General features: G+C 38.8%; 2 protein-coding genes across 2 annotated transcripts in view; one reads left to right on the plus strand and one right to left on the minus strand.

Annotated features, from left to right (window-relative positions):
• ptprr (protein tyrosine phosphatase receptor type R) overlaps positions 1-16,791 on the minus strand; it is a 46,553-nt gene extending 29,762 nt beyond the window's left edge. Inside the window, exons 1-2 of the mRNA XM_067581772.1 lie at positions 16,334-16,791; positions 9,366-9,703 (exon numbers count right to left, since the gene is read on the minus strand). Of these exons, the coding sequence (XP_067437873.1) occupies positions 9,366-9,703; positions 16,334-16,379 (384 nt within the window). The 5' untranslated portion in view covers positions 16,380-16,791. The remainder of the gene's footprint in view (positions 1-9,365; positions 9,704-16,333) is intronic.
• A 5,067-nt stretch (positions 16,792-21,858) lies between these two features.
• Positions 21,859-22,326, plus strand: LOC137176006 (late histone H2A.L3). Its single transcript, XM_067582012.1, has one exon. The coding sequence runs from the start codon at positions 21,891-21,893 to the stop codon at positions 22,272-22,274; it is 384 nt and encodes a 127-aa protein (XP_067438113.1). The 5' UTR covers positions 21,859-21,890; the 3' UTR covers positions 22,275-22,326.
• Positions 22,327-23,201: the final 875 nt, after the last annotated feature.

The raw sequence follows: 23,201 nt of genomic DNA on the forward strand, positions 1-23,201 counted from the left end.
CTCTCTCCCTCACACACACACACACACACACACACACACACACAAGGTTGGGCAGCTATCCTTGTTAGGACATTGCACTGACTACCATTCATTGTGGACAGACCAACCCAAACCTTAACCAGGGCTTCAGAAATGGGACCCGGCTCACACACACACACACACACAGTGCAGATCACCTCCTTGTGGCATTTGGAGGTTTTATGGTCTTTGATAACCATCAGTTTTACATTTTTACAAGCACGTTGCTGACAGTGGGAGCAAAACATCGACTGACTGTCTCGTTGAAAACCAGCCAGTCTCATATCTCCCCACTGTTGGTTCTTCTCTGCTTCTCACTGAAAAATCGCCTTTTAACTTTTGGTTCATGAGTTTTCTTCTCTCGCGCAGGCGTACTGACAGTCTCTCTCTTTACACCTGCAATGTAAAGCCACACTGCTGATGCTAAAATAGTCCATCAAATTAGGCTAGAAGCGCTCTCCGGCTTTCTTATTCTTCTGATAAAATTTGCGGCAGACTAGACACAGTAAGGGTGTATCGCTGCCCTCCACAGGTCATTTGTAGAACAACTCCACTGAATGCCACCGGCCACCGTGGCTGGTAGGGTTGAGAAAATTCACCAGCCTCTTCACAAAGTCCCTGGCATCTGGCCTGTGGCCGGTGTTAATGTCCATCCCTGAGTTAATGCAGGTTTAATGAATCCACTAAAGCTGAAGATGAGCTGAAACCTTGGGGACATTACTGTGTTTAGAAACGGCTCCAAAGACTAGTAACAGCGATTACATTTTCAGTCTCTAGAGAGTAGTTCTGTGTAAGGCAGACGCCACTGAGCATGTGCAGGAACATGGTTCTGTTTACAGCTTCGCTAGCTTGTTGTGCTACAAATCACAACCTTTTGACTTTGTACTGCATTATAAAGTACAGTACAGTACTTATAAAGTACAGTACTTACACAGAACTACTCTCTAGAGACTGAAAACATGATAGTTGTTTTTAGTCTATGGAGCCATTTTTCAAACAAACTAATGTGACAAAACTCTTCATAAGACGTTTTATCGTCCTGTCATGTTGCTGCCGTCAAAATACCAAAGAGTTTTTAAGATATTGTTCTAGACATCTGCCCTGGAGGTAGTGACCGTTTTACAGTTACTGGAATCTACTGTCCAACATCCACAAACTGTGAGGCCCTGAAAGAAATTGCAAAATGAATATCATCTCATGTTAAGTTATTTTGGGTGATTTGAATTTAGATTGGCTCAAAAAAACAAACAAACAAAAAAAAAAAACAGCGCAGCGGTGTGATTCATTGACGTGTTTTTAATAGTTTTTAATAAGATATATCAGCTTTGATACACACACAATACTTGTTAGTAGATCAGTTCATTGTTGGTTTGGATCCAAACATGAGATTTGTTCACATTATGTTGACAATATATTTTAAGATTAATCAGTGACACATTTAGTCATTCAACAAGGCGACTGTAACATGGACCCGTTATAAGATGTGATATTGATTTATTGATTTTCACTGCTTGTTTTCTGTGTTGTTACCACCCTAAATTATTAATCATCAACTCTTTCCAGTAAGCAGCTGGACAGTTGGAAATATTATCTCTAATGTGAATGTAATGAGACAGCATGACTAACACCAACAATAAAAATATATAATGTTCTAATGTATCTTCCTGAACCATAAAATTATTGTTTTGGGTCTTTTTTTTTTTTTCGTTTTCACTTTTTGTATTTGATGTTTTTATTATTTGTGTGTTTTTTGGTTGCTTTTGAGTGTGCAGGCTATGTAAATTATATAAATTGTATATTGTCTCTATTATTAATCATTATTAACAATAGAAAAAAGATTTCTTCTTATAAAATGATCATAAGTTAGTCATTTTTTTTTGCAGTGTGTGTGTGTTTTTTTTTTTTTTGTGCAGCTTCTCTCGGCGCTGACAGGGAAAACGTGAGCGCCACGTGCAGCATTCAGCTCAATGAGATCACACACACACACACACACACACATATATAGCTGAATGAGTGGGTCGACATGAGGTTAGATTATTCACGCTTGTGTTGCTTCCTTTGAGAAAAAACGCTCCAGTTCAGTGCAGAGCGGCTGTAATCTGACATCAGACCTCCTTATTCTTATTCCTCTTTGATTTCTTTCTTTTTAATAACTGACTATAGTGAATTTTACTAAAATTATATTATATTATATTACAATATTTGAAAAAATACATGAAAAATCACATCATTATACAGCAGCATTCAGCAGTAGTTTGGGCTTTTGGTTGCTATACAACCACAAACACTCATGTGTGCAGTATGTAAAACAGGAAAGTGTGTGGTGACTCGTCCTGTATAAAGTAGATAAAATCGTGTAAACCAAGTGTCCATCAAGAAAACACAAGAAGCAGCAGAAGTCATTAGAAGTGAACGGAGCGAACTCGCAGACTCCTGATGAATCATGTTTCTCTCTGTGGGTTTGAAGTGGCGTCAAACTTGCCTCCATTCGCGGACGTAACACACACTGCTGCCATGCATTATTCAATAGTTAAACACACACACACACACACACACACACACACAGAAAGGCTAGTCTTTAACACTCGAGTGTGTAGGCTGAGGTTTAAAGTTGAACCTGTCTGCTCTGATTTGATGCAGCACGTTAAAGATCCAGACATGTTTTAAGATGTTTATAAAATACTCTAGTTTGAATAATAATGTGTCTAATATGGTTTTTCCACAAAAAAAAGTTCAATTATCTTGTTAGAATCCTTAAAATAACATCTCCTCCTTCTCCCTCGTTAAAATCTTAGACTTTCCTGCAGGACACCAGATGTCTCTTCACTGTAATGTCCATTTTCAGTGTTTGTACACTGGAGGCTTCAAGTTTCCACATCACACTTGTGGAAGTTGCGTATTGGACCACGATTAGCTCCAAACTAGTTATGATGTCACATATCATGGCCATAGGAGCGCATGTTAAACTGGAGATTTATGGTGAACTTGCATATTAACTGCACATACAACACTGAGTAAAAGTTTTAGGCCCTTTAGATGTTTAGATGTTTCCATAATGCGACGCCATCAGAGAGGCGTCTGATCATCTGCAGCATGACAACGAGCCCAAACATCCAGCCAGAGTCATAAAGATCTATCTGGGATTAACATGAAGAGACAGAAGCAGCTGAAGAAGAACTGTGGCGACTTCTCCAAGATGCAGGAACAACCTGAAACACTGCTGCTGTTTTAAAAGGCAAAGCTGCTCACAACAAATACTGATTTCATTTAGGTTTCTCCTGTTTACTCAACTTCATATGAAGTTAACGGACAAATAAAAACTATTTGTAGCATCATTTTTGAAAGCATCTTTATTTTTAGCGCCCAAAACTTTTGCACGGCAGCTTCAAGCCTCTAGAAAAACAGATCGACACATCCCTGCTATACCGTGCTGTACCTCTGTTGTCTGATTCAACAACCAGCTTGCACGTGTTGTAGGAACCTGACAGGAGACCAAAGGCCACACACACACACACACACACACACACACACACACACACACACACACACACACACATATACAGTAATATCTTGCAGGCATGTGGTGTGATGCAGAGATGGGAGGTGACTGGGTACCATCTGGGACTTACACAACCTCCCTCTCTATCTCTCAGCTTCCATCAAAATGTATAAATTACACATATAATATATACAGTTTAAAATATATATATATTTTATATAATATATAAATAATAAAAAATAAAAACATAAAATAAAAGTTGTTTAAAGTCTACTTTTTAGAATAAAATTAAAAAAAATAATGCAATCAATAATAGGATTGCAACTAACAGTCTTTTTCATTATAATTTAATTGTTAGTTGCAATCACAGATGACAAAGTAAAGCAGTAAGGTAATGTTTGGTATTTAAAGAGGATATACATATTTATATTCTGGGGCTCTACTAGAATATCTTTACATGATTTCCAGTTAAAAACTCCTTATTTATCTTCTACTGGTCCTTTATGCAGCCCCTCAGTTCAGCCTCTGTCTGAAACAGGCCGTTTTAGCTCCTGTCTCTTTAAGGCCCCGCCTCCTGATGAACCCACTCTGTTCTGATTGGTCAGCTTTCAGGAAGCTTCCTCCGGCTCCGGAGGCTACGTAAACAAACTATAGTATCAGGATTTCACTTCTTTTTCTCCTTCTTTACTCCAAATATCAACTCACATTTCATATCAATCACATTTAAAGTAAAATTTAAATCTCTACATCTACATCATATACCAATAAATTAATAAAATGTCTTGATTGATGTCAGTATTGATCCACTGATATACTTCTTTGATTTTTTTCTGATGCAAAGCATCAACAGATTTTCACAAATGGCCGAATAAAAGATGCAGATATTTAAACATAACACTTAGAAAATGTAGAGAAACATGCATTATTAAATATTTCTTCATGTGCATTTACAGAAAAGTGTGTATAAACTGACTATTTTGCTAAAAAATCATTTCCTCTCAGTGCTTTCAGGCTCTGTTCTGTCACTAAACCTCTTTCTCTGCATCCATTAGTGACGTGGTTGCCATAGTGATGTGATGGAACAGCGCCTGCAGGGACATGTCATGTGACCACACACACACACACACACACACACACACACACACAGGAAGTCAATTAACACAGAATAGTGTTATGTAAGGCAGGGCTGAGCCTCACAGCAGTTTCTCATTGATAAAAGCAGAAAGGGAGCGAGAGGACGGAGTGGAGTAAAAACCAACCGGATCCCAATAACTGCATTTGTTTCAGTTTGTGTTGTGTGACATGCTGCTTCACTGTGTGACCTCCTCCTGTACTTGTAAGTCAAATAAATAAAAACCACCAACAGGAAAAACAAAAGGGTTCAGTTATGTTCTGCTGTTGCTCTGGAGCTTGTTTTCTGCTCCTTTGTTGAGGAAATAATGTTGTTTTAGCTGCGTGTGCTCCGGAGTGGGCGACTTGTCATTGCAGGGGTGTTTTGCTGTTAAATGTGTAGCGGTTGATGGAGGCAGGTAGCCGCTTCATTAGCTGGAGAGCTAATACCTGCAGGATGTTTCTAGTCAGATAGCATAGCTTTTGTTGTGTTGCTGTGGCGTTATACGGGTTGTTAGTTGACATTAGCGAGAGAGAGACAAGGCACTCGGGAACGCACAAAACCTAACCCTACACAGACGGAGAAAGTCAGGTAACGTCTCATTTTTTACATTACTACCTGTTCACTCATTGGCAATAAAAAACCATTAATACATGTACATCACAGTTCTACATAAAGAACCGTTAAGTTTCTTCTTCCCAATGTTCCAAATTCTTTGCATTGCGTGGTCAACGGTAAGTGGACTGCATTTATATAGCGCATTTCTAGCCTACCGACCACTCAGAGCGCTTTGCAACACACGCCGACATTCACCCATCACACACACATTCATACACTGATAGCAGAGGCGGCCATGCAAGTGTCAACCTGCTCATCAGGAGCGATATAGTGCTTTAAAATGTTTCTATTGCACACTCACACACTCACTGATGTTGCCCTCAAAGGCTATCGCTAGCAGGTTTATCCCTCGCGCAGCACTGAGAAGATTTAGCCCAGGCCCACCTTCGCGATGGGCTCTACTCCCGGTCTCACCTTGAGTATAAACTGCATTGAGATCACACAATCAGCTCCCAAAAACAGCTTTTTCTTCAGCCATTCATGGAGCCACTGGGGGCCAGAACTTAGAGGGCTGCACCTATACTCATAGAATCTGGAGATAAGGTCCAAACTTACTGAAAGTGATAAATGACGTGCTCTTATGGCGCGCTGCAGGCATCACATTTGAAATGGCAACACCACAAAACCAACACAGTTCCTGTTCTTTGTATTTCCTGCTGCATTAGTCGGATGTATTGAATGAATGAATACATCCATTTATATAACTGGGGTTCACTTTTTGTTTGTTTTTTGTTTTTTCACTAGTCCACAAATGCCTCAGAACAGCCAACGTGAATATATTATTTATGTACTTTAAGAACAAAGTTAGATTTCATATGAATATTTCATTGCACTCCTACCAAGTGTGTGTTTATATGTGTATGTGTGTGTGCATGTGTGTGTGTGTGCATGTGGGGTGAGTGTTTTATTTATCAGGCAGTGTGCAGGGTGACCTATATCCCACTGCAAGGACCCCTGGATCCTGACTGCTGTGAAGACTGTTTACTGAAACCCCGGCTAACTCCGCTAACTTAAACTGAACTGAACTCCATCAGTCTTTTGGTTTCAACCGGACTGCCTCCACTCCCACAATGCATCTGTGGTGGCGACAGCTCAGACTGCTTCAGTGGAGGATTGTGGGAGTGTCGGTGATGAGATTTCACAGCTGACGCATGTAGATGTGCAGTTTAATTAATAATCTGTTGTATTTTTCCTATAAATACATGTCTGCTAATGTGAAACAGACAGTGTCCCAATTCCACACTTTACTAACAACAGTCCACTATTAAAGAAATTAATATAGTTTAATGTTTTATATTAAAGGATAGGTTTACAATTCTTCATGTGTCTGTTAAACCAGCAGTCAGGTGTCTGTAATCATTCCTCCTGTTCATACTGGATATTAAAAGATCCTTCAAATGTGTTTTCAATGGAAGTGATGGAGGATAAAATCCACAGTGTGTCCACACAGTCATTTAAAAGTCTGTGTGAAGCTTCTATTCAGCTTCAGCAGTCTGAGTTAGTCATATCAAGTGGATATCTGACACATTTACAGTCTTTTTAGCATCAAATTCCCTCTTTGTGTTTCCTCGGACAGTGTTTCCCTGTTGAGCTGCAGGTGGAAGTATAGTAACAAAAAGAGGGACTTTGGCACTAAAAAGACTGTAACGTTGAAAGATATCTACTTGATTTGACTCATTTGGACGCTGAAGCTTCATATTAGCTTCAGATAAACTTTGAAATACATTTTTACACAGAAGGAGGACTGTGGATTTTGTCCCCCATCACTTCCATTGTAAGGTCATTATGAAGGGATCTTCTAATGGTCAGTATGAACAGGAGGAATGATTACAGCAAGAAAAACAGCTTTAATGTTAATTTGGGCTCCTGATTGTTGGTTTAAGACAGACTAACTTTAATAATAGAGGATGTTATATTGCTGATATTGGACTATACAAATAAAAATGGACTTGACTTCGACCGCCTTCATCTCTGGGAAATTATAACGGGCATTTTATCTGTTTCCTGTCATTTTATAAAGAAGATTAATCATGAAAATACTTGAAATGATTAAATAGATTTTTTATTGAGTATGATATGAAATCTGAGTGAAAATCATCTTTAAAGTGGAAATATACTTTGTGATTTTCTGTTACTTATTTCCTGTTCTGATGTCGGATGTTAAACATGATCAAAGTTCCAAAACTTGAGGTGAACGTGTGTAGAAATGCTGCCTGTAAGACAAAAGTCAGGACTTTAACCTGATCTGAACGTGTCGTTTGCAAAGTGACCTCTACTTCCTCCTCATGATGACATCAGACGGATGGATTTGAAAAGTTGACATTTGGAGTAAAGAAGGAGAAAAAGAAGTGAAATCCTGCTACTATAGTTTGTTTACGTAGCCTCCGGAGCCGGAGGAAGCTTCCTGAAAGCTGACCAATCAGAACAGAGTGGGCTCATCAGGAGGCGGGCCTTAAAGAGACAGGAGCTAAAACGGCCTGTTTCAGACAGAGGCTGAACTGAAGGGCTGCATAAAGGACCAGTAGAAGATAAATAAGGAGTTTTTAACTGGAAATCATGCAAAGACATTCCAGTAGAGCCCCAGAATATAAATATAGAGGCTGGAAATGTGCAGAATATGTCGTCTCTGAGATACTGGGTAGTGGTCCGGAAAAAATGGGTAAAACCAAGTCTCTCCTCCTGTCTCTCTGTCTGTCTCCTCCTGTCTCTCTGTCTGTCTCACTAATATTCAACCAGTACATACCTGTCTCTCTCTCTCTGTCTCTCTCTCTCTCTCTCTTTCTGTCTCTCTCTCTCTCTTTCTGTCTGTCTCAATGTCATTCTGAAGGTCGCTGCTGTTTATCTAAATGTTATGCAACCATCCATTGTGTAGGTAAGTGGGTCTCTCACACACACACACACATTCATGATTAATGTTGCCATAGCAACAGAGAGTGCTGCATTTCTCCTCCAGCGCCGTGGATACAGACCCGTCTGCGGAGCACCAGCCGCCTCTCATCCATCTTTCACTATTACTGTCTGTTTGCTCTGACCTCTGACCTTTGAGATGAAGGAGATGACCCTTGTTCATCAAACCATCATATCAGTACCAAGGCTCTGAGATTTAAGCTAACATATCAAACATTACATGAGTCCTGTTTGCCAATAAACATGGGATTATAATTAATCAAAAAATACCTTTAGACTTTAAAATCATCCTTATTGACTTCAGACTTGACTCGATCTCTGATAATAACTGTAACACACTGCTTTACATCCCCTTATTTAACATTTATAAGCACTATATACACATGTTAATAAATGTTTATAATGCACTATAATCTAGTTATAAGCTGATATAAGGACATTTGAAGTGTTTATTAATGTACAGTATTTGTTCGACTGGTCAACTACAACTATGTTATAGTTACAGTTGTTAAACTAACACTTGTATCTACTTACAACTACATTATAGTGTGTTATAAACCATTTATTAACTGCTTATATATGAGTATAAATTGGGGGACTTTAACTAAAGTGTTACCATAATAACAACAACAACAACAATACACATCAGCCATGTCACGGAGCATTTGACATGCTTCAGTAACACCTGTAGCACAAACCAGACGTGCAGTACAGACAGAAGACGTCAAAACAGCAGACAGGATGTACCGATAATGTTTTTGAAAAAAAAAAAAAAAACGCTGCTTACGATAGGAAATAGGACAGCGGTGTGTCATGAGGTGTTGCCAGATGCATGCAGTGTTGGTTTGTTGAAGCACTGTGAACATTTCTACAGGAGCAGAGTTTAAAACACATCTTACAGGTTTCTCACTGAGCAGCAAAACTTCCAAATTTAAGGCTCAGAGGATCTGATTCATCCTCCCTGAATCACACAGTTTAACCTCACAAATACCAAAACTAATGAAACTTCTCAACTCCTAAAAACCTCTACGTCAATCACCAGAACCTAAAAACTAAATAAAACTACATTTCACAACTTCATTTGTGGTAAATGTCCATGTTTTCTAGTGTTAATGTATTTCATATTTAAAGTCCATTAGAAATGAATTAGAATGAGACATCCAACTTCCCATTTTCCTTCTTGGTCACCCAATCAGGGAGCACATTACTCACCACGGTAACCAGATGGCGCGCAGACACCACGGCGTGCTCCGGCTGCGCCTCGTGCTCCGGCCGAGCCAGCAGGTTGAGGGTTCGCTGGTCGTCGGGCTCCTGACGGAACCGAGACTCTAAGAGCGCAGGTGGCATCACTTTGGCTTCCCTAGCCGGGTGCTGACGGTGACGATGGTGGTGGTGATGAAGATGATGACGGTGATGGTGGATGTGGGGATCTGATGGGTTGTCCACATCGTACTGGGGGGTCAAGTCCGGCTGAGGGTGCAGAGGTGGAGGGAGGCGGCTGGAGCGACGAGGAGGGAAGAGACGCAGCTCGTGATCACCAGAGGACGATTCTGAGGAGAAGAAGAAAAGAAAATGTGATGTTTGCAACCTAATAAACTTTGTTTATTGATTTATTTATATTGTTTTAATGTTAAATAAGTGGTAACGTTTGTGTATTTGGTATTTTAATCTGTCTAGGGCTGCAACTAATGATTACTTTCATTATCCATTAATCTACCAATTATTCTCTCAACTAACAGATTTTTTTATTTTGTCTATAAAACATCAGAAAATAGAGAAAAGTTCCTGCTAAAGCTCAAGGTAACGTCCTCAAACGTCTCATTTCGTCCAATCAACAGTCCAAAACCCAAAGATATTCAGTTTACTGTCATGTACGACACAGAAAAGCTTCAAATTCTCACATTTGAAAGCTGCAACAACTGAATATTTGCGGTTTTGGCTTAAAAAACTTACACAATGATACGATTATCAAAATAGTAGCTTCTCAAATGTGATGATTTGATGCTTTTCTTTGTCATACATGACAGTAAACTGATTGTCTTTTGGTTTTGGACTGTGGAAAATCATTTTGAGCATTTTTCTGACATTTTACAGACAAAACAATTAAATGTTGACAGTTTTCTGAAGGAGAGCTTTCGCTAACAGTCAGTTCAGACTTGAAATATTTTAGGAAAAGAGGACAGAGACGCTTTTATTCTTATTCGTTTTCATGTTGAATCTAACTGTAGCTGTAACAAAAATCTCCCTCCTCCAACAGCACATTCAGCAGGACCCAGAGAGAGACAGCAGGAGATCCCATCTGTCTCTCTGTCTCTCTGCTGTCACAGCGTCTTCAGTCAGGACCGAGAGGCTTTCATCAGTCTGCAGGCAGGCTGAGAGGAAACCCCTGCACATCGACCCAACTCACCCAACCGTGATGAATGTGAACACTGCATAATTCATCCTCAGTCTTTATTTATCCTGGGTGAAAAAAAATAAAAAAAACCTACTGAGCAAACTGCTTTTTATCCCCCCCCCCGCCCCCCCCCGCCGGCAGGATCCTGCTTCACATTCACAGCTGCTGACGTTCATACTGAGAGCTGAAGGACCTGAGATTGACCCGTCCATTTAACAAATATACAGACCAGAACCTGAGGGAACAGTCAGCCGCTGGACCTGAGCCCAGACAGACTGCTGGGTTTCCAGCAAATACTCTTCACTGCAAGCTGGAAGTCGCAAAAAAAAAAGTTCATAAATAGTCTCTTAGCAATGAAAACAGACTGCATTAATCTCTGAGATGGATACAAGCAGCAGATTCTTAACTTCATGTCTACGTTGGTTGCTCCTCATGAGTTATTTAGATCAACATTATTTAATTAAACTATTTCTACTCATTCAGCAACTTAGTTGTACAGAAACTACCCAGCATCTCATTCTATACAGGTCAATTATGACTTGAACATGAACGCGATTTCGTAATTACAGTAACTCTGATATGACTGGAATCAGCTCCATAAATGACTTCCAGCACATCTCAGGGAAGGAAATTTGCTTTATATATGAATTTATTGGTATGTGATGAATGCACAACACTGGCAGAAGATAAACGACACCTCCATGATGTTGTGGTAGAACTATGATAGCTTTAAGGTCCACTAGTGCTTCAACTAATGATTATTGTATCGAAAAACCATTTTAGTTTTTAAAATGTAACAGGAGTCCAAACACCAAAGATAATCAATTCACAGTGATATAAAAACAGAGAAAAGCAGCAAATCATCACATTTGGGAGCTTGAATCATTGAATGATTTATATCTTTGATTCATAAATGACTTCAAGTGCTACAACTACCTTTTTTTGCCCCATTATCGATTAATCTGACAATTGAATCAATCGGTCTGTGAAATGTTCCACAGTTCAGAACCAACAGATACGGAGTATAACTGACTGTTATACATCATATGTCAAAGCAAAACAGAAAATCCTGACATTTCAAAACCTCAAACTAAAGAATGTTTGGCTTTACTGATTTAAAAATGTCTGAAATTATTAATCAATGATCATAATAGTTGATTCATTTTCCGTCAATCTACTAATCGATTAATTGACTAATCCATGCAGCTCTAAACTATTATGAAAACTGTTGCTGATTAACTTTCTGTAGATCGACTAAATCAATTTATGGACAAATTGTTTCAGCTTTAACCTCCGACAGGGAATCATTTCATCACGCTGAACTTAAACTGTGCAGATAAGATACGACTTCATTAAACACACACAGCCAAACCTCAGTCAAGACCACATTTAATCACAACATGTTAAATACTGCAGACAGACAACCAGAGTTTCTGACCTACAAGGTGTTTCAGCTCCATGAAACTGAACGTCAAACTACATCCAGTCTGGCAGATGTTTTGCCAAATTCTAAAGATTATTTGAGGCCAATTTGAGGTTAAAAACTCGCTCAATCGTCAAGTGTCTGCTCAACATTAGAGAATAAAAACAGAGGAATAAATCATGGCAAACATGACAAAGGTGACTAATGAAGCAGCAGGTGTTGTTCCTGTTATCAGACTGGTCTTGGGGTCAAATAGAGCTGATGTCTATAAGTGTTAGTTCCACTAGAAGATTCTCCTACAGAGTCAATCAGACAAGTCTGCTGCTTGTTCTGGCAGAAAATACACCGAAAGAAAGAAACTATCTGACTTCTGTCTAACAGCTGGAAAACATGTTTTTCTTGGGTGTATCTGTGCCAGATTTAAGTTATGCAAGTCAATAAACACAGACAGAAATCATGAATAGTAAATCTGTATTTTAAGGTAGAATCTACAATGTAAAGACAACTTCCTGCTTTAGAGAATGAGTTTCTTCGGGCTTGTCTGTGAATGACTGACTCAGACTGCTGAAGCCTTTTTTTTTTGCATAAAATGACTGCGAGATGCAGCAGAGAGAAATAAAATAATGTAAGAAACACAGATGTGACCGAGGAGCTGACACAGCTTCTCTCTCTGACATCTTTTTCTCCCTAGCGACAGCATCTTGGTTGCTATACACGACACCGAGCTGAGGCGTGCGCCGATTGGACGGAGGGGTCAGCCCTGCCTCTCCTCTGTGGGAGCTGCCGGCCAATCACAGGTGGGGATGGAGAGGGCTGACCGGGTAACTCTGCGGGGAGACACCACACACTCCCCAACAGTAGAAAGGGACTGAGGGTTTGTCTGTTTACCTCTAATTTTATATCATAAATAAACATCCATAGATTTTGTTTATAATCAGGAAAATAATGCCTCCTGTTTCTGCATTTGAAAATATTACACTGCTTGTCATAAAGAGGATGCAACAACTCAGAAACAAGAATACATCATTTAGAAAATACACCTTTATGTTTAAGACTACTGCATTTATGATTATAATACAGTTAAGATAAGCAAAAGTCAAACAAACAAAATAATGCAGTAAAGAGTCCATCATAATCCTGCTGATGCTGTTCAAAGTTTTTGCTTTAACTTCAGTAATTTCTGTAAAGTCAGCAAGAAAAATGTCTGTATATTCAGTTATAATTAAAGTGGTTATAATTCATATTTTTTATAACAACAATATATGAAATGACAGTGTCTAATATGAAAGAGAATTATCACCTGACACCAGATTTATAGTGAATTAAGGCTCTTTAGCTAAGTTTTTATCCAAATGTACCACAAATTTTAACCGAATTTACAGAAAAATCAGCAGGAGAAAACATGACTTAATGTTTGTTTCCATCCACTGCTGATGTGTGAATGTTAACAGATAAACAGCAGGTGGCGCTAAATCTCCAGTCGGTGCCGTTAAACCGTCGCAGAAGAAGAGGACACGTCATTAAAAGCTCAAACGATGGAAGACATGATGGAAATATGACATTATGACGTTTCATGTATTGGTGTGAGGAAGGTTACAGTCTCCTCATCGTCGCTCCACACAGATCTGATGTTTTCAGCTCTTCAGTGACGTTTAAGTCACATGAATCATGTACGTCATCGTTTACTCACTCATTACATTTGCTGTTACACCTCAGACAAGCGTAAAAACTTTTTTTTGTGATATTTCAGGATTTTTTCAAAGTTCAGGTTTTTCTATGTGCAAGTTGAAAATGCAAATAAAACAAGGTGGATGGAAACGCACCTATTCAATCAATCAGACAGACCTTATTTGTATAGCACTTTTCATGCTAATACAATGTAACACAAGTACTTTACACAAAACACACACAAACAATAAATGACTACGTTATAAATAAAGGACTCAATAAAAACAGGAACTGAGAATCTATTGTTTATCTGTCCGGCTGCAACTTTACTGTTCTGGTTCACTCTCAGCGCTCTCATAGCGTCGTTCTCAAAGAAAAAGCTGTAAAAAGCCGCTGTTCACTACCTGCTGAGCACCGAACGGCAAACAGACACGGTTAGCTGTAGACTAGCTGCTGAACATAGTGGAGCATTTAGCAGCTAAAGAGCCAGATATTTCCTTCAGGAGTTGGTGGAGAACAAAAACAGAGCTAAAAGAGACTGAATATTGGAATTACCTGTTTACAGTGAAGCCAAACAAATATGATAATATTGAACTCATGATCAGATGTTGTCTCAACCATTGCAAGATTTTGTGCACTGCATCAGGTCCATGCAAATCCCTTGTCCACAGGAGAGACAGACTCCAACACCAGCACAGATGTCAATTTTAAGGAATTTCCTTAATCTGTAGTCGGCTGTGTTTACAATCAAATGTTAATTAACCGTTTTTTTTTTATTTATTTTTAATCATTAACAGCAACTATTTGATAATCAATTAATCACTGACCTTCCTAGCCACTAGCAATTAAAAGTACATATAAGAGGAAACCACAGCATGGAAATATGAATGAATGAATATCCAATGCTGAAAAAAAACGCCAGTCATAAATAAATAGTACTAAAAATTGTCCAGATTCTCCAGCTGTCGACCAATCAGGCCACAGTAAAGCAGCGGGGACTTGTCTGATGGTTTACACCGACCTAAATTCAACTTTGAATGTTCACACAGGAAAACCAAAATGAAGTTTCAGTCTGCACGATGTGGCGTGTCAAACACGTTATCTGTTTCCACAGCCTCACTAACCAGCTGTGATCACTACCTGCAGGTGGTCCACATCATGTGACTGGCTGCATCATGTTCTTTAAACCACATACTTTCAATTTTCTTCTTGATTTAAGGAGGGCTGCAACTAACGATTATTTTCATTAGCGATTAATCTGTTGATTATTTTCTCCATTAATCGATTTGTCGTTTGATCCATAAAATGTCAGGATATGGTGAAAAATCTCATTCACTGTTTCCCAAAGCTCAAGACGACGTCCTTAAATGTCCCAAAGATATTCACTTTACTGTCATAGAGGACTAAAGACACCAAAAAATATTCACATTTGAGGAGCTGCAACTTAAAAAAATGCCTTAAAATGATTAATGGATTATCAAAACAGTTGATTGTTGGTGATTAATTCCATTATTGGCAACTAATCAACTAATTATTGCAGCTCTAGATTTAAGGAACCTTTTGAAACATTTCTGCTCCCAATACAAGTTTCTCCCGACTGCCATGATGGTGCAGTTCATATAGTGGCATTTGCTGCATTTTGTTTGTATAAGTTTGACAGTGATTTAGATTTTGGGGTGCTACTGGACAAGGCAACACAATAAATTAGTATGTTTAACTACTAAATTTGTGTGTGTGTGTGTGTGTGTGTGTGTGTGTGTGTGTGTGTGTGTGTGTATTAACCACTGGTTTCGGTTGGTTTCCTTATACATCAACATAAAAACACCCTCTGGTAGAACCCATAAAGGTTAATATGTCAACACAGATTCCTCGTGTGTCACGTTGAGAACACTGACTGAGGCCTTCAGACTGAACAGATCCACCCAGCCTCCTGTAAAATCACCTCAACACCATTATAATACTCCTCATTTCTCCAGTCAGTACAACACGATCTGGTTCCAGCTTCTTCAATGTGACAATTTGCTGCATTTCTCCGTTTTAGGTTTCAGACTGTTTGTCAGACTAGGAGAGCAGTCTGAAGACTGTGACCTCTGGGAACAGAATTTGGCATTTTACCTAAATGATTAACAGGATATAATATATATTGATACATTACTACTGGGAATTATAGAAAATATCAAATGCAAGGATCATCATCACTGTATGATCTCTTCTAATAATGTTATTGTAGAAGATTTGCATGTGAAAATTTAATCCTGTTTTACGTTTAACGACACATTTCCAAATAACTATTTCATATTCTTATTATATTCCTGTAGATAATCTGGGCTTCTGTTGTGAGGATTTTAATGTGCAGTATCCTTCTAAACAGATTTTAGGGCTGCAACAAACATTTAGGATTAATCAATAACAAAAATCATATATTATGTGCATTTTCAATGGATTGGTAGATCTCACAAGTTACAGAGGTTTTTATATATATTTTTATCTGAGCAACCGTCTAAAAAAAACAAACAAAGGTTTTAGGCTGCAAGCAAGCAAATGCTCGCATTTTGAGGAGCTGCAACAAAATGTTTGGTATTTTATGAGATAAATGACTTAAAGCAGTAATTGCTAACCAAAATAAGAGGCTAATCCATCGACTAATAGCTAGTATGTCTGGTTAAAGGCAGCATACAGACAACAGACGCTTACCTGTGATCAGCAGCTGTGTCCATGTTAGACACAAGAACAGAAACATGGTGAGAAATCCTGCTCCTCTTCTGCGGCTCAAACTGAAATAAATCTGCTCCTAGAGCTTATTCCTCTGCAGCTTCGCTCAGTGCAATAATGATGCATCAAGGAAAACAGCCGGTGGTTATTTCCGTACATCTGTTTGAGTGTCCGTAGCATGCAGCATGAGGGAGGGGACGCTGCCAGAGCTCCACAGATCCGCTCCGCCGGCCCCTGCGACGCTACTTCCCCGCCCTGCGGTGCCCTACAGCGGCCTGGCTGAGGGAGGAAGTGCCGCTGTGGAGCAGGAGGAGCACCGAGGAGAAGCAGAGGTTTTTTCCATCTGACAGTCAGAGACGGAGGGGGGGAGGTTTGTGAAGAGAGGAGGTGCAGGTGGAGGCTGATGATGATGATGATGATGAGACACTGGAAGGGGAGGAGAAAAGGCGTGGTGGTGAAGAGACGAAGGTTTATACTGATAGGGGAGAACGGGGTAAATAGAGCCAGTGGGTAAAATGAGCCACCTCCTTTATCTAGGTAACCATAAACAAAAGTAAACATGTGACCACAAATTAAGAAAGTATAGTTCACGTTAGTCAATCCATCTCGGTCTCAAGCACATGGAGAGAGTGGTCAGCAAAACAGAGCAAATAAAATATTTGTCATGCCAAGTGAATTCATCATGTTACTTAAGTTATTAGTCTTGTATCTCAATTAGTATAGACACATTTTGGACATTAATACATGTTAATTTAAGCCAGTGTAAGCAACAAAACAAGGTCATAAACTTAGTATAACTGTGGATCTGAGCCACTGTGTGAAACAGTTTTGTCAAAATGGAGGTTGTGGGGTAAAACGTGCCAGTGATGTTGGAGCAAGTTGAGTCAATGGTTCAATTTACCCCCAAAAATTATTTTCTGATATTCTAGAGACTAGAGACCATGTTCATGTTTGATCACTGTTATAAGTGTTACAATGTTGATGAATTAATACCTAATTGTTGACTAATGTTAAGTTTAAGCCACACACAAACATGCTGGTGACAAATTAAGGGAAAAACCAACATAAAGTGTCTTAGTAAGGTGTTGGGCCACCAGAACAGCATCAATACACCTTGGCATTGATTCTACAGTCTCTGAACTCTTCTGGAGGGATGAACACTATTCTTCAAAAAGATCTTCCCTCCTCTGATGTTTTGATGATGGTGGCGGAGAGCGCTGTCAGTCAACATGTCAGTCCAAAATCTCCCATCGGTGTTCAGCTTGGTTGAGATCTGGTGACCGTGAAGGTCATAGCATGTGATTCACGTCATTTTCATACTAATCAAACTATTCAGTGACCCCTCATGCCCTATGGATGGGGGCATTGTCACCCAGGAGGAGACCACTCCCATCAGGATAGAAATGTTTCATCATAGGATAAAGCTGATCACTCAGAACAACTTTGTATTGATCAGCAGTGACTCTTCCCTCTAAGGGGACAAGTGGACCCAAACTATGCCAGCAGAATGCCCCCCACAGCATAACAGAGCCCCCAAGACCCCCTCACTGTAGGGGTCCAGCATTCAGGCCCGGACCAGTTTTTCCTTCAATTTGTCACCTGTCTGTAAACACAAAAGCATATTTAAACATTTATTCTTTCTGTAGACAACACACAAAGATCACAGTTTAATCTTTACTGAAAATGTTTGGGTAACTTGTTGAACAACAGGACACCAACATATTATTTTACTTAAAAGTACAAGTTTTTGCTAAATTGATGGCATTACTAAAGTTCAAAATGATCCCAAATTTGTTTGATTTTGTGTAATTTTTATACCAGTATTTAATGGTAGCATTATTTACCCCATCCTCACGTTCATTTTACCCCTACCTTGGGGTAAGTTGTGCCATAGGACTAACTTTTTTTGATGGGTCATCATCCTAAAACCACAATAATTAGATAACTTGTTTTAATTTCCATGGAAACACAACAACCTGAGTTATATATAGTAACAATTATTTAAAACAAATACACTTTAATTTTGTTGTTGTGAATTACTGGATAGTTTTACCTCTTTAGGCCTCTAAAAGTGAACCAAATAAAACAGGGAAATCCTTCTTTGGTGAGGTATGTTAAGGTTTTATTTGTCATGTACACATTATACAAGATGATGGCAGTGAAATTATAGAAAAACTGAGATAAAAAATATAAACAGCAATAAAAATTTAAGCAATAAGTGTAACAAAAAATGTTAAAAATAATAAATAAAAGAACTATTGTGCAAACGATGCAACAGCCATACATTGAGGAGTCAGTTTTTGAGGTTATAGGACTGGTTGAAGGGTCACAAGTAGAAATTGATTTGTTTTAAGGGGCGACAACTATATGGACTAAAAGTGATTCTAATGATATCAGGCACACCCATGTCCACCCTGAAAACAATTCTGCCATTTTGGATTTTTGCTAAACACATTTTTTGCTCCTGTTGGCACATATTTCATCTAATCTTCACCAAACTTGGTACATACCATATTTCGATGACCCTGAACAAAACGTATTAGTTCGTTTTTTAATATCACTTCCTGTTTGTCTGTAATTGGTTACCAAACTTTTGAAAGGCGTGGTCTGATGCCCTAAACGGGCCAAAACTCTTCAATGCTAAATTGGATTGCAGCCAAATTGGGGTTGTACATACAGCCACACTGCATCAGTGTGTAACATTTGATACAATTCTATCCACAGGGGGTGCTACTGTAATATTATATCATGATATTTCTACAATTCTGTTGTCTTTAATAAAATGAAACTTGGTACACAAGTTCTCCATGAGAATGTGCACAACATATTGAAACATGGCACCAATGGCCCCACCTTGTGGCCATTAGTGAAACACCACCATACCACTTATAAACTGCTGTATCTCTTAAATGTAATATTGCATGGTAATTAAATTCAACAAAATTGTACAGATGGGGATGCTGAACAAGTCCATAGCATTTGATACAATTTCACCTGTAATTGGCACTACAAGATCTTTAGTTATGATAGAGGCATGGTGATGTCAACTGGTCTGTCTGTCAGTCCTCCACATCCATGCTTCCGGCCATAATTAATTTTAGATTTGAGATAAGTTATTTAGATAACTATGATTTCCATAAAAATTTGAAAATCTAAATAGCCTATGGTGATACCCCCAATTTTTTTTTGTTGTAAATTACTGGATAATTTTACCTCTTTAGGCCTCTAAAAGTGAACCAAATAAAACAGGGAAAATCTTCTTTGGTAAGGTATGTTAAGGTTTTATTTGTCACGTTCACATTATACAAGATAATGGCAGTGAAATTATAGAAAAACTGAGATAAAGATATGAACAGTAATAAAAATTTAATCGACATGTGTAACAAAAAGATGCTAAAAATAAGGAATAAAAGAACTATTGTGCAAACGATGCAACAGTGCCATATATTCAGTCAGTTTTTGAGGTTATCAGTCAGTTATGGTATTTGGTTGACTGGTTGAAGGGTCACAAGTGGAAACTGATTTGTTTTAAGAGGTGACAACTATACGGACTAAAGGTGAGGTGTATGAGGTGGACAGTTGTACTATCATAGTCCATGTAAACATTGAGAAAGTGGATCCTCCCTAAAGCTCCCATCGTTTATAGGAAGTCCTGCCCATCGTCTGGCTCTCCCTGACTCCTTAATTCACTTTCACTCCCTCCTATGAACAACAGACGACTCACACTAACATCTCTGTACATGTTTCCTGTTTTTATCGGCAGCAGCAGCAGCAGCAAGCAGGATGATTCAGTTCAAAGACTTAATCGAGCTTCTCTTCAACAGCTTCAACATCATCTTCGTGGTGAGTAACTGAGCATAAAAGGAAAAATAAAAAGGCTCTAATTTCCTTTTTCAGTATATCGTTGATACAAAAACAAAGTGCTCATAAGGAGGATGAGAAAAGTGATGATGACACATGAAAAATTTGCAGCCAGAGAACATGAGTAACATCTGCTGGTGAAATAGATGAAGTGCAGTTGTGAGTTTGCATTTCACTGAACTTGAATCTGTTTGTTATTGACAGTAGTGGAAAGTAACTAAGTACATTTATTTACTTAAGTACTGTTCCTAAGTACAATTTTGAGGTACTTATACTTTACTTGAGTATTTCCGTTTGATGCTACTTTATACTTTCACTCAGATGAAGATTTGACACAATGGATAATATAACAAGCTTTTAAAATACAACACATTGTTAAAGATGAAACCAGTGGTTTCCAACCTTTTTGACTTTTGACGTCTTACAAAAAGCAGTGTGTAGTCGGGGTCACATTTCACATGTCTATGAGTTGTTAACAGCTCCACCAAATAGTGATTTTTCCCTCTAAACTTCTCACATGCTTTCATTTCAATAAATGTTCAAACGATCCAATATTTCAGCAAAAATCAAAGATTAGAGAAAAAGTCCAAAAACTGAAAACAGATTTGTGTATCAGAACTTTGTTTTTTCTTCTTTCCTCTCCCATTAATCATCTCACCACCCCTCATCTTTATCTGTTGACCCTTTGGAGGGGCCCGACCCCTAGGCTGGGAATAACCTCCTGTTTTGTCAATTTATTTATATAGCAGCAAATCACAACAGAAGGTCTGTCAGGGCACTTTTCACATAGAGCAGGGCTTGCTACCTCTTGTAATTATACACTGCTCAAATATTCCTTTTCACTGGGAAATATGTCACAGTAAACTGGCTTAACTGGGAGCAGGTCTCAGGTCTTGCCGGTGTACCGAGGGGGGCAACTATACTTAAATGACTTAATTTATTGATTGGGACAGTGTGCAGTTTTTAAACATTAAAGATGCACTGCACAGGAGTTAGCTCAAAGCTAATTTGCATACGCAGTCCCCAACAATCAAAACATACAACAGCACAACAACAAACAATACAAAGCAAAAAACACACAGAACACACCATACAAAAAGCAAAGCTACACACAACAGCACATCACATACACCAATTAGAAAGCACAGTGGCGTGAAAGAAAATCTTCTTGACTGCGCATGCACACAGAGATAAACCCAACAACGCCTATACTCTTAGAATCTGCTATTACTGCACAACCAGTGTTATTGGGTAAATTTCACATATGCAGAGTAAAATTCTTCACTTGGAATAAATGTTCTTTTGATAGAATTTAACACAGATTTAGATTCTGACTACACAGCAACAAAAAACTGTGTGTACTTTTCTGTATTATGTTTTTTTTTACTATTATAATTATTAGCTTTGTTGTCATTGTGTTGATGTTGTTGTAATTCACAATGAACTATTTAAAGTATGGTTTATCTCTCACTTTTATTATTGATTTATTTGTCATTACTTTATTGTGAAAATCCTGAGCGGAAATCTTACTTAAAGCGGAATTTGATCCTCTCGTTTCTGATTGGGCAACCACAGTTACGCTCATAATGACCAATGAGCGAGCAGCTGTGTAGCCATATATAGTAGTTGTGACGTGTTTGGAGTTATTCTCTGAGTTTTCTAAGCTAAGAGTAACAAGATGTCTGGACGTGGTAAGGGTGCCGGTAAGGCCAGAGCCAAGGCGAAGTCCCGCTCCTCCCGGGCCGGGCTTCAATTCCCGGTCGGCAGAGTCCACAGGCTGCTGAGGAAGGGTAACTATGCTCAGCGTGTCGGTGCCGGAGCCCCGGTGTACCTGGCGGCGGTGCTGGAGTACCTGACCGCTGAGATCCTGGAGCTGGCCGGAAACGCTGCCCGCGACAACAAGAAGACCAGGATCATCCCCCGTCACCTGCAGCTGGCTGTCCGCAACGACGAGGAGCTCAACAAGCTGCTGGGCGGAGTGACCATCGCTCAGGGCGGCGTGCTGCCCAACATCCAGGCTGTGCTGCTGCCCAAGAAGACCGAGAAGCCCGCCAAGAAGTAAACACGGAACCGGCTCCTCAACTACACAACAACGGCTCTTTTAAGAGCCACAACCGACATCTAAAGATCATGTTCCGTTAATATCTGAAACACGCTAATGTTCTAGTCCTGAGATATAAAAGCAAACTGCTTGTTCTCTCATCAGTGTGATTAGAGCTACTTGCTACTGTCACTACAGAATTTGCCAGAGAACTTTTCCTTGAATTCACATTAAAATCATTTTATTCATTGTGCAGAATAACCTTTCGTTTACACAGTGAAATTGTTAAAATGTGGTTTGCAACACTAATTATAATTTAAGAGATGAGAATGAAATGAGGCTCAGGACAAAACCACAGACAAAAACAACAAAGATATGAACATAAAGTTGATGTTTCATCGTCACGTGGTGAGGATTCATCTTATTATTCACCCAAAATATTACTTCTCTCTACTGCTGCCATTCTGTGTTTCTTTGCATCTGAGCACTTTTAAAATACATTTGAAATCCGAGTCAGTTTTATAGGTTGTGTTGTTGTTTAGGTTTCACAGTAACATGTACAGCTTTATACATTTACAATATAGTTTGACACCAAGACAGGAAGGTGTTTTTCATCAGACTGTGAAGTGATTTCAAACCAATTTAATATAAAATATCAGTGTCTAATTTTCATTCAAAAAAAGTTCTATTATCTGACATGTACTCCTCCTCCATCTTTAAATATGCAAGTATATTTAATTTAAATCACTCATAACTGTATATTATATACAGTTTGACACAGTTCTTTAACTGGTGTTTTAATGTTTTGATTATTCTTAAATCTGAGTAGTTTGCAGGTTAATGTGTATTACAGTTAGTTTATTTTTATAATATACAAAATTTACTATAGCTAAGATCTGTCCATCATGTGATTTTAAACTGAAGAATGTAAAACCATCTGGGACATTA

Source organism: Thunnus thynnus, chromosome 23, assembly GCF_963924715.1.
Source record: "Thunnus thynnus chromosome 23, fThuThy2.1, whole genome shotgun sequence".
Classification (NCBI taxonomy): Eukaryota; Metazoa; Chordata; class Actinopteri; order Scombriformes; family Scombridae; genus Thunnus; species Thunnus thynnus.

What these genes read in the sequence shown, in the direction of transcription:
- LOC137176006 (XM_067582012.1), top strand. Translation starts at nt 21,891, where the DNA reads ATGTCTGGACGTGGTAAGGGTGCCGGTAAGGCCAGAGCCAAGGCGAAG.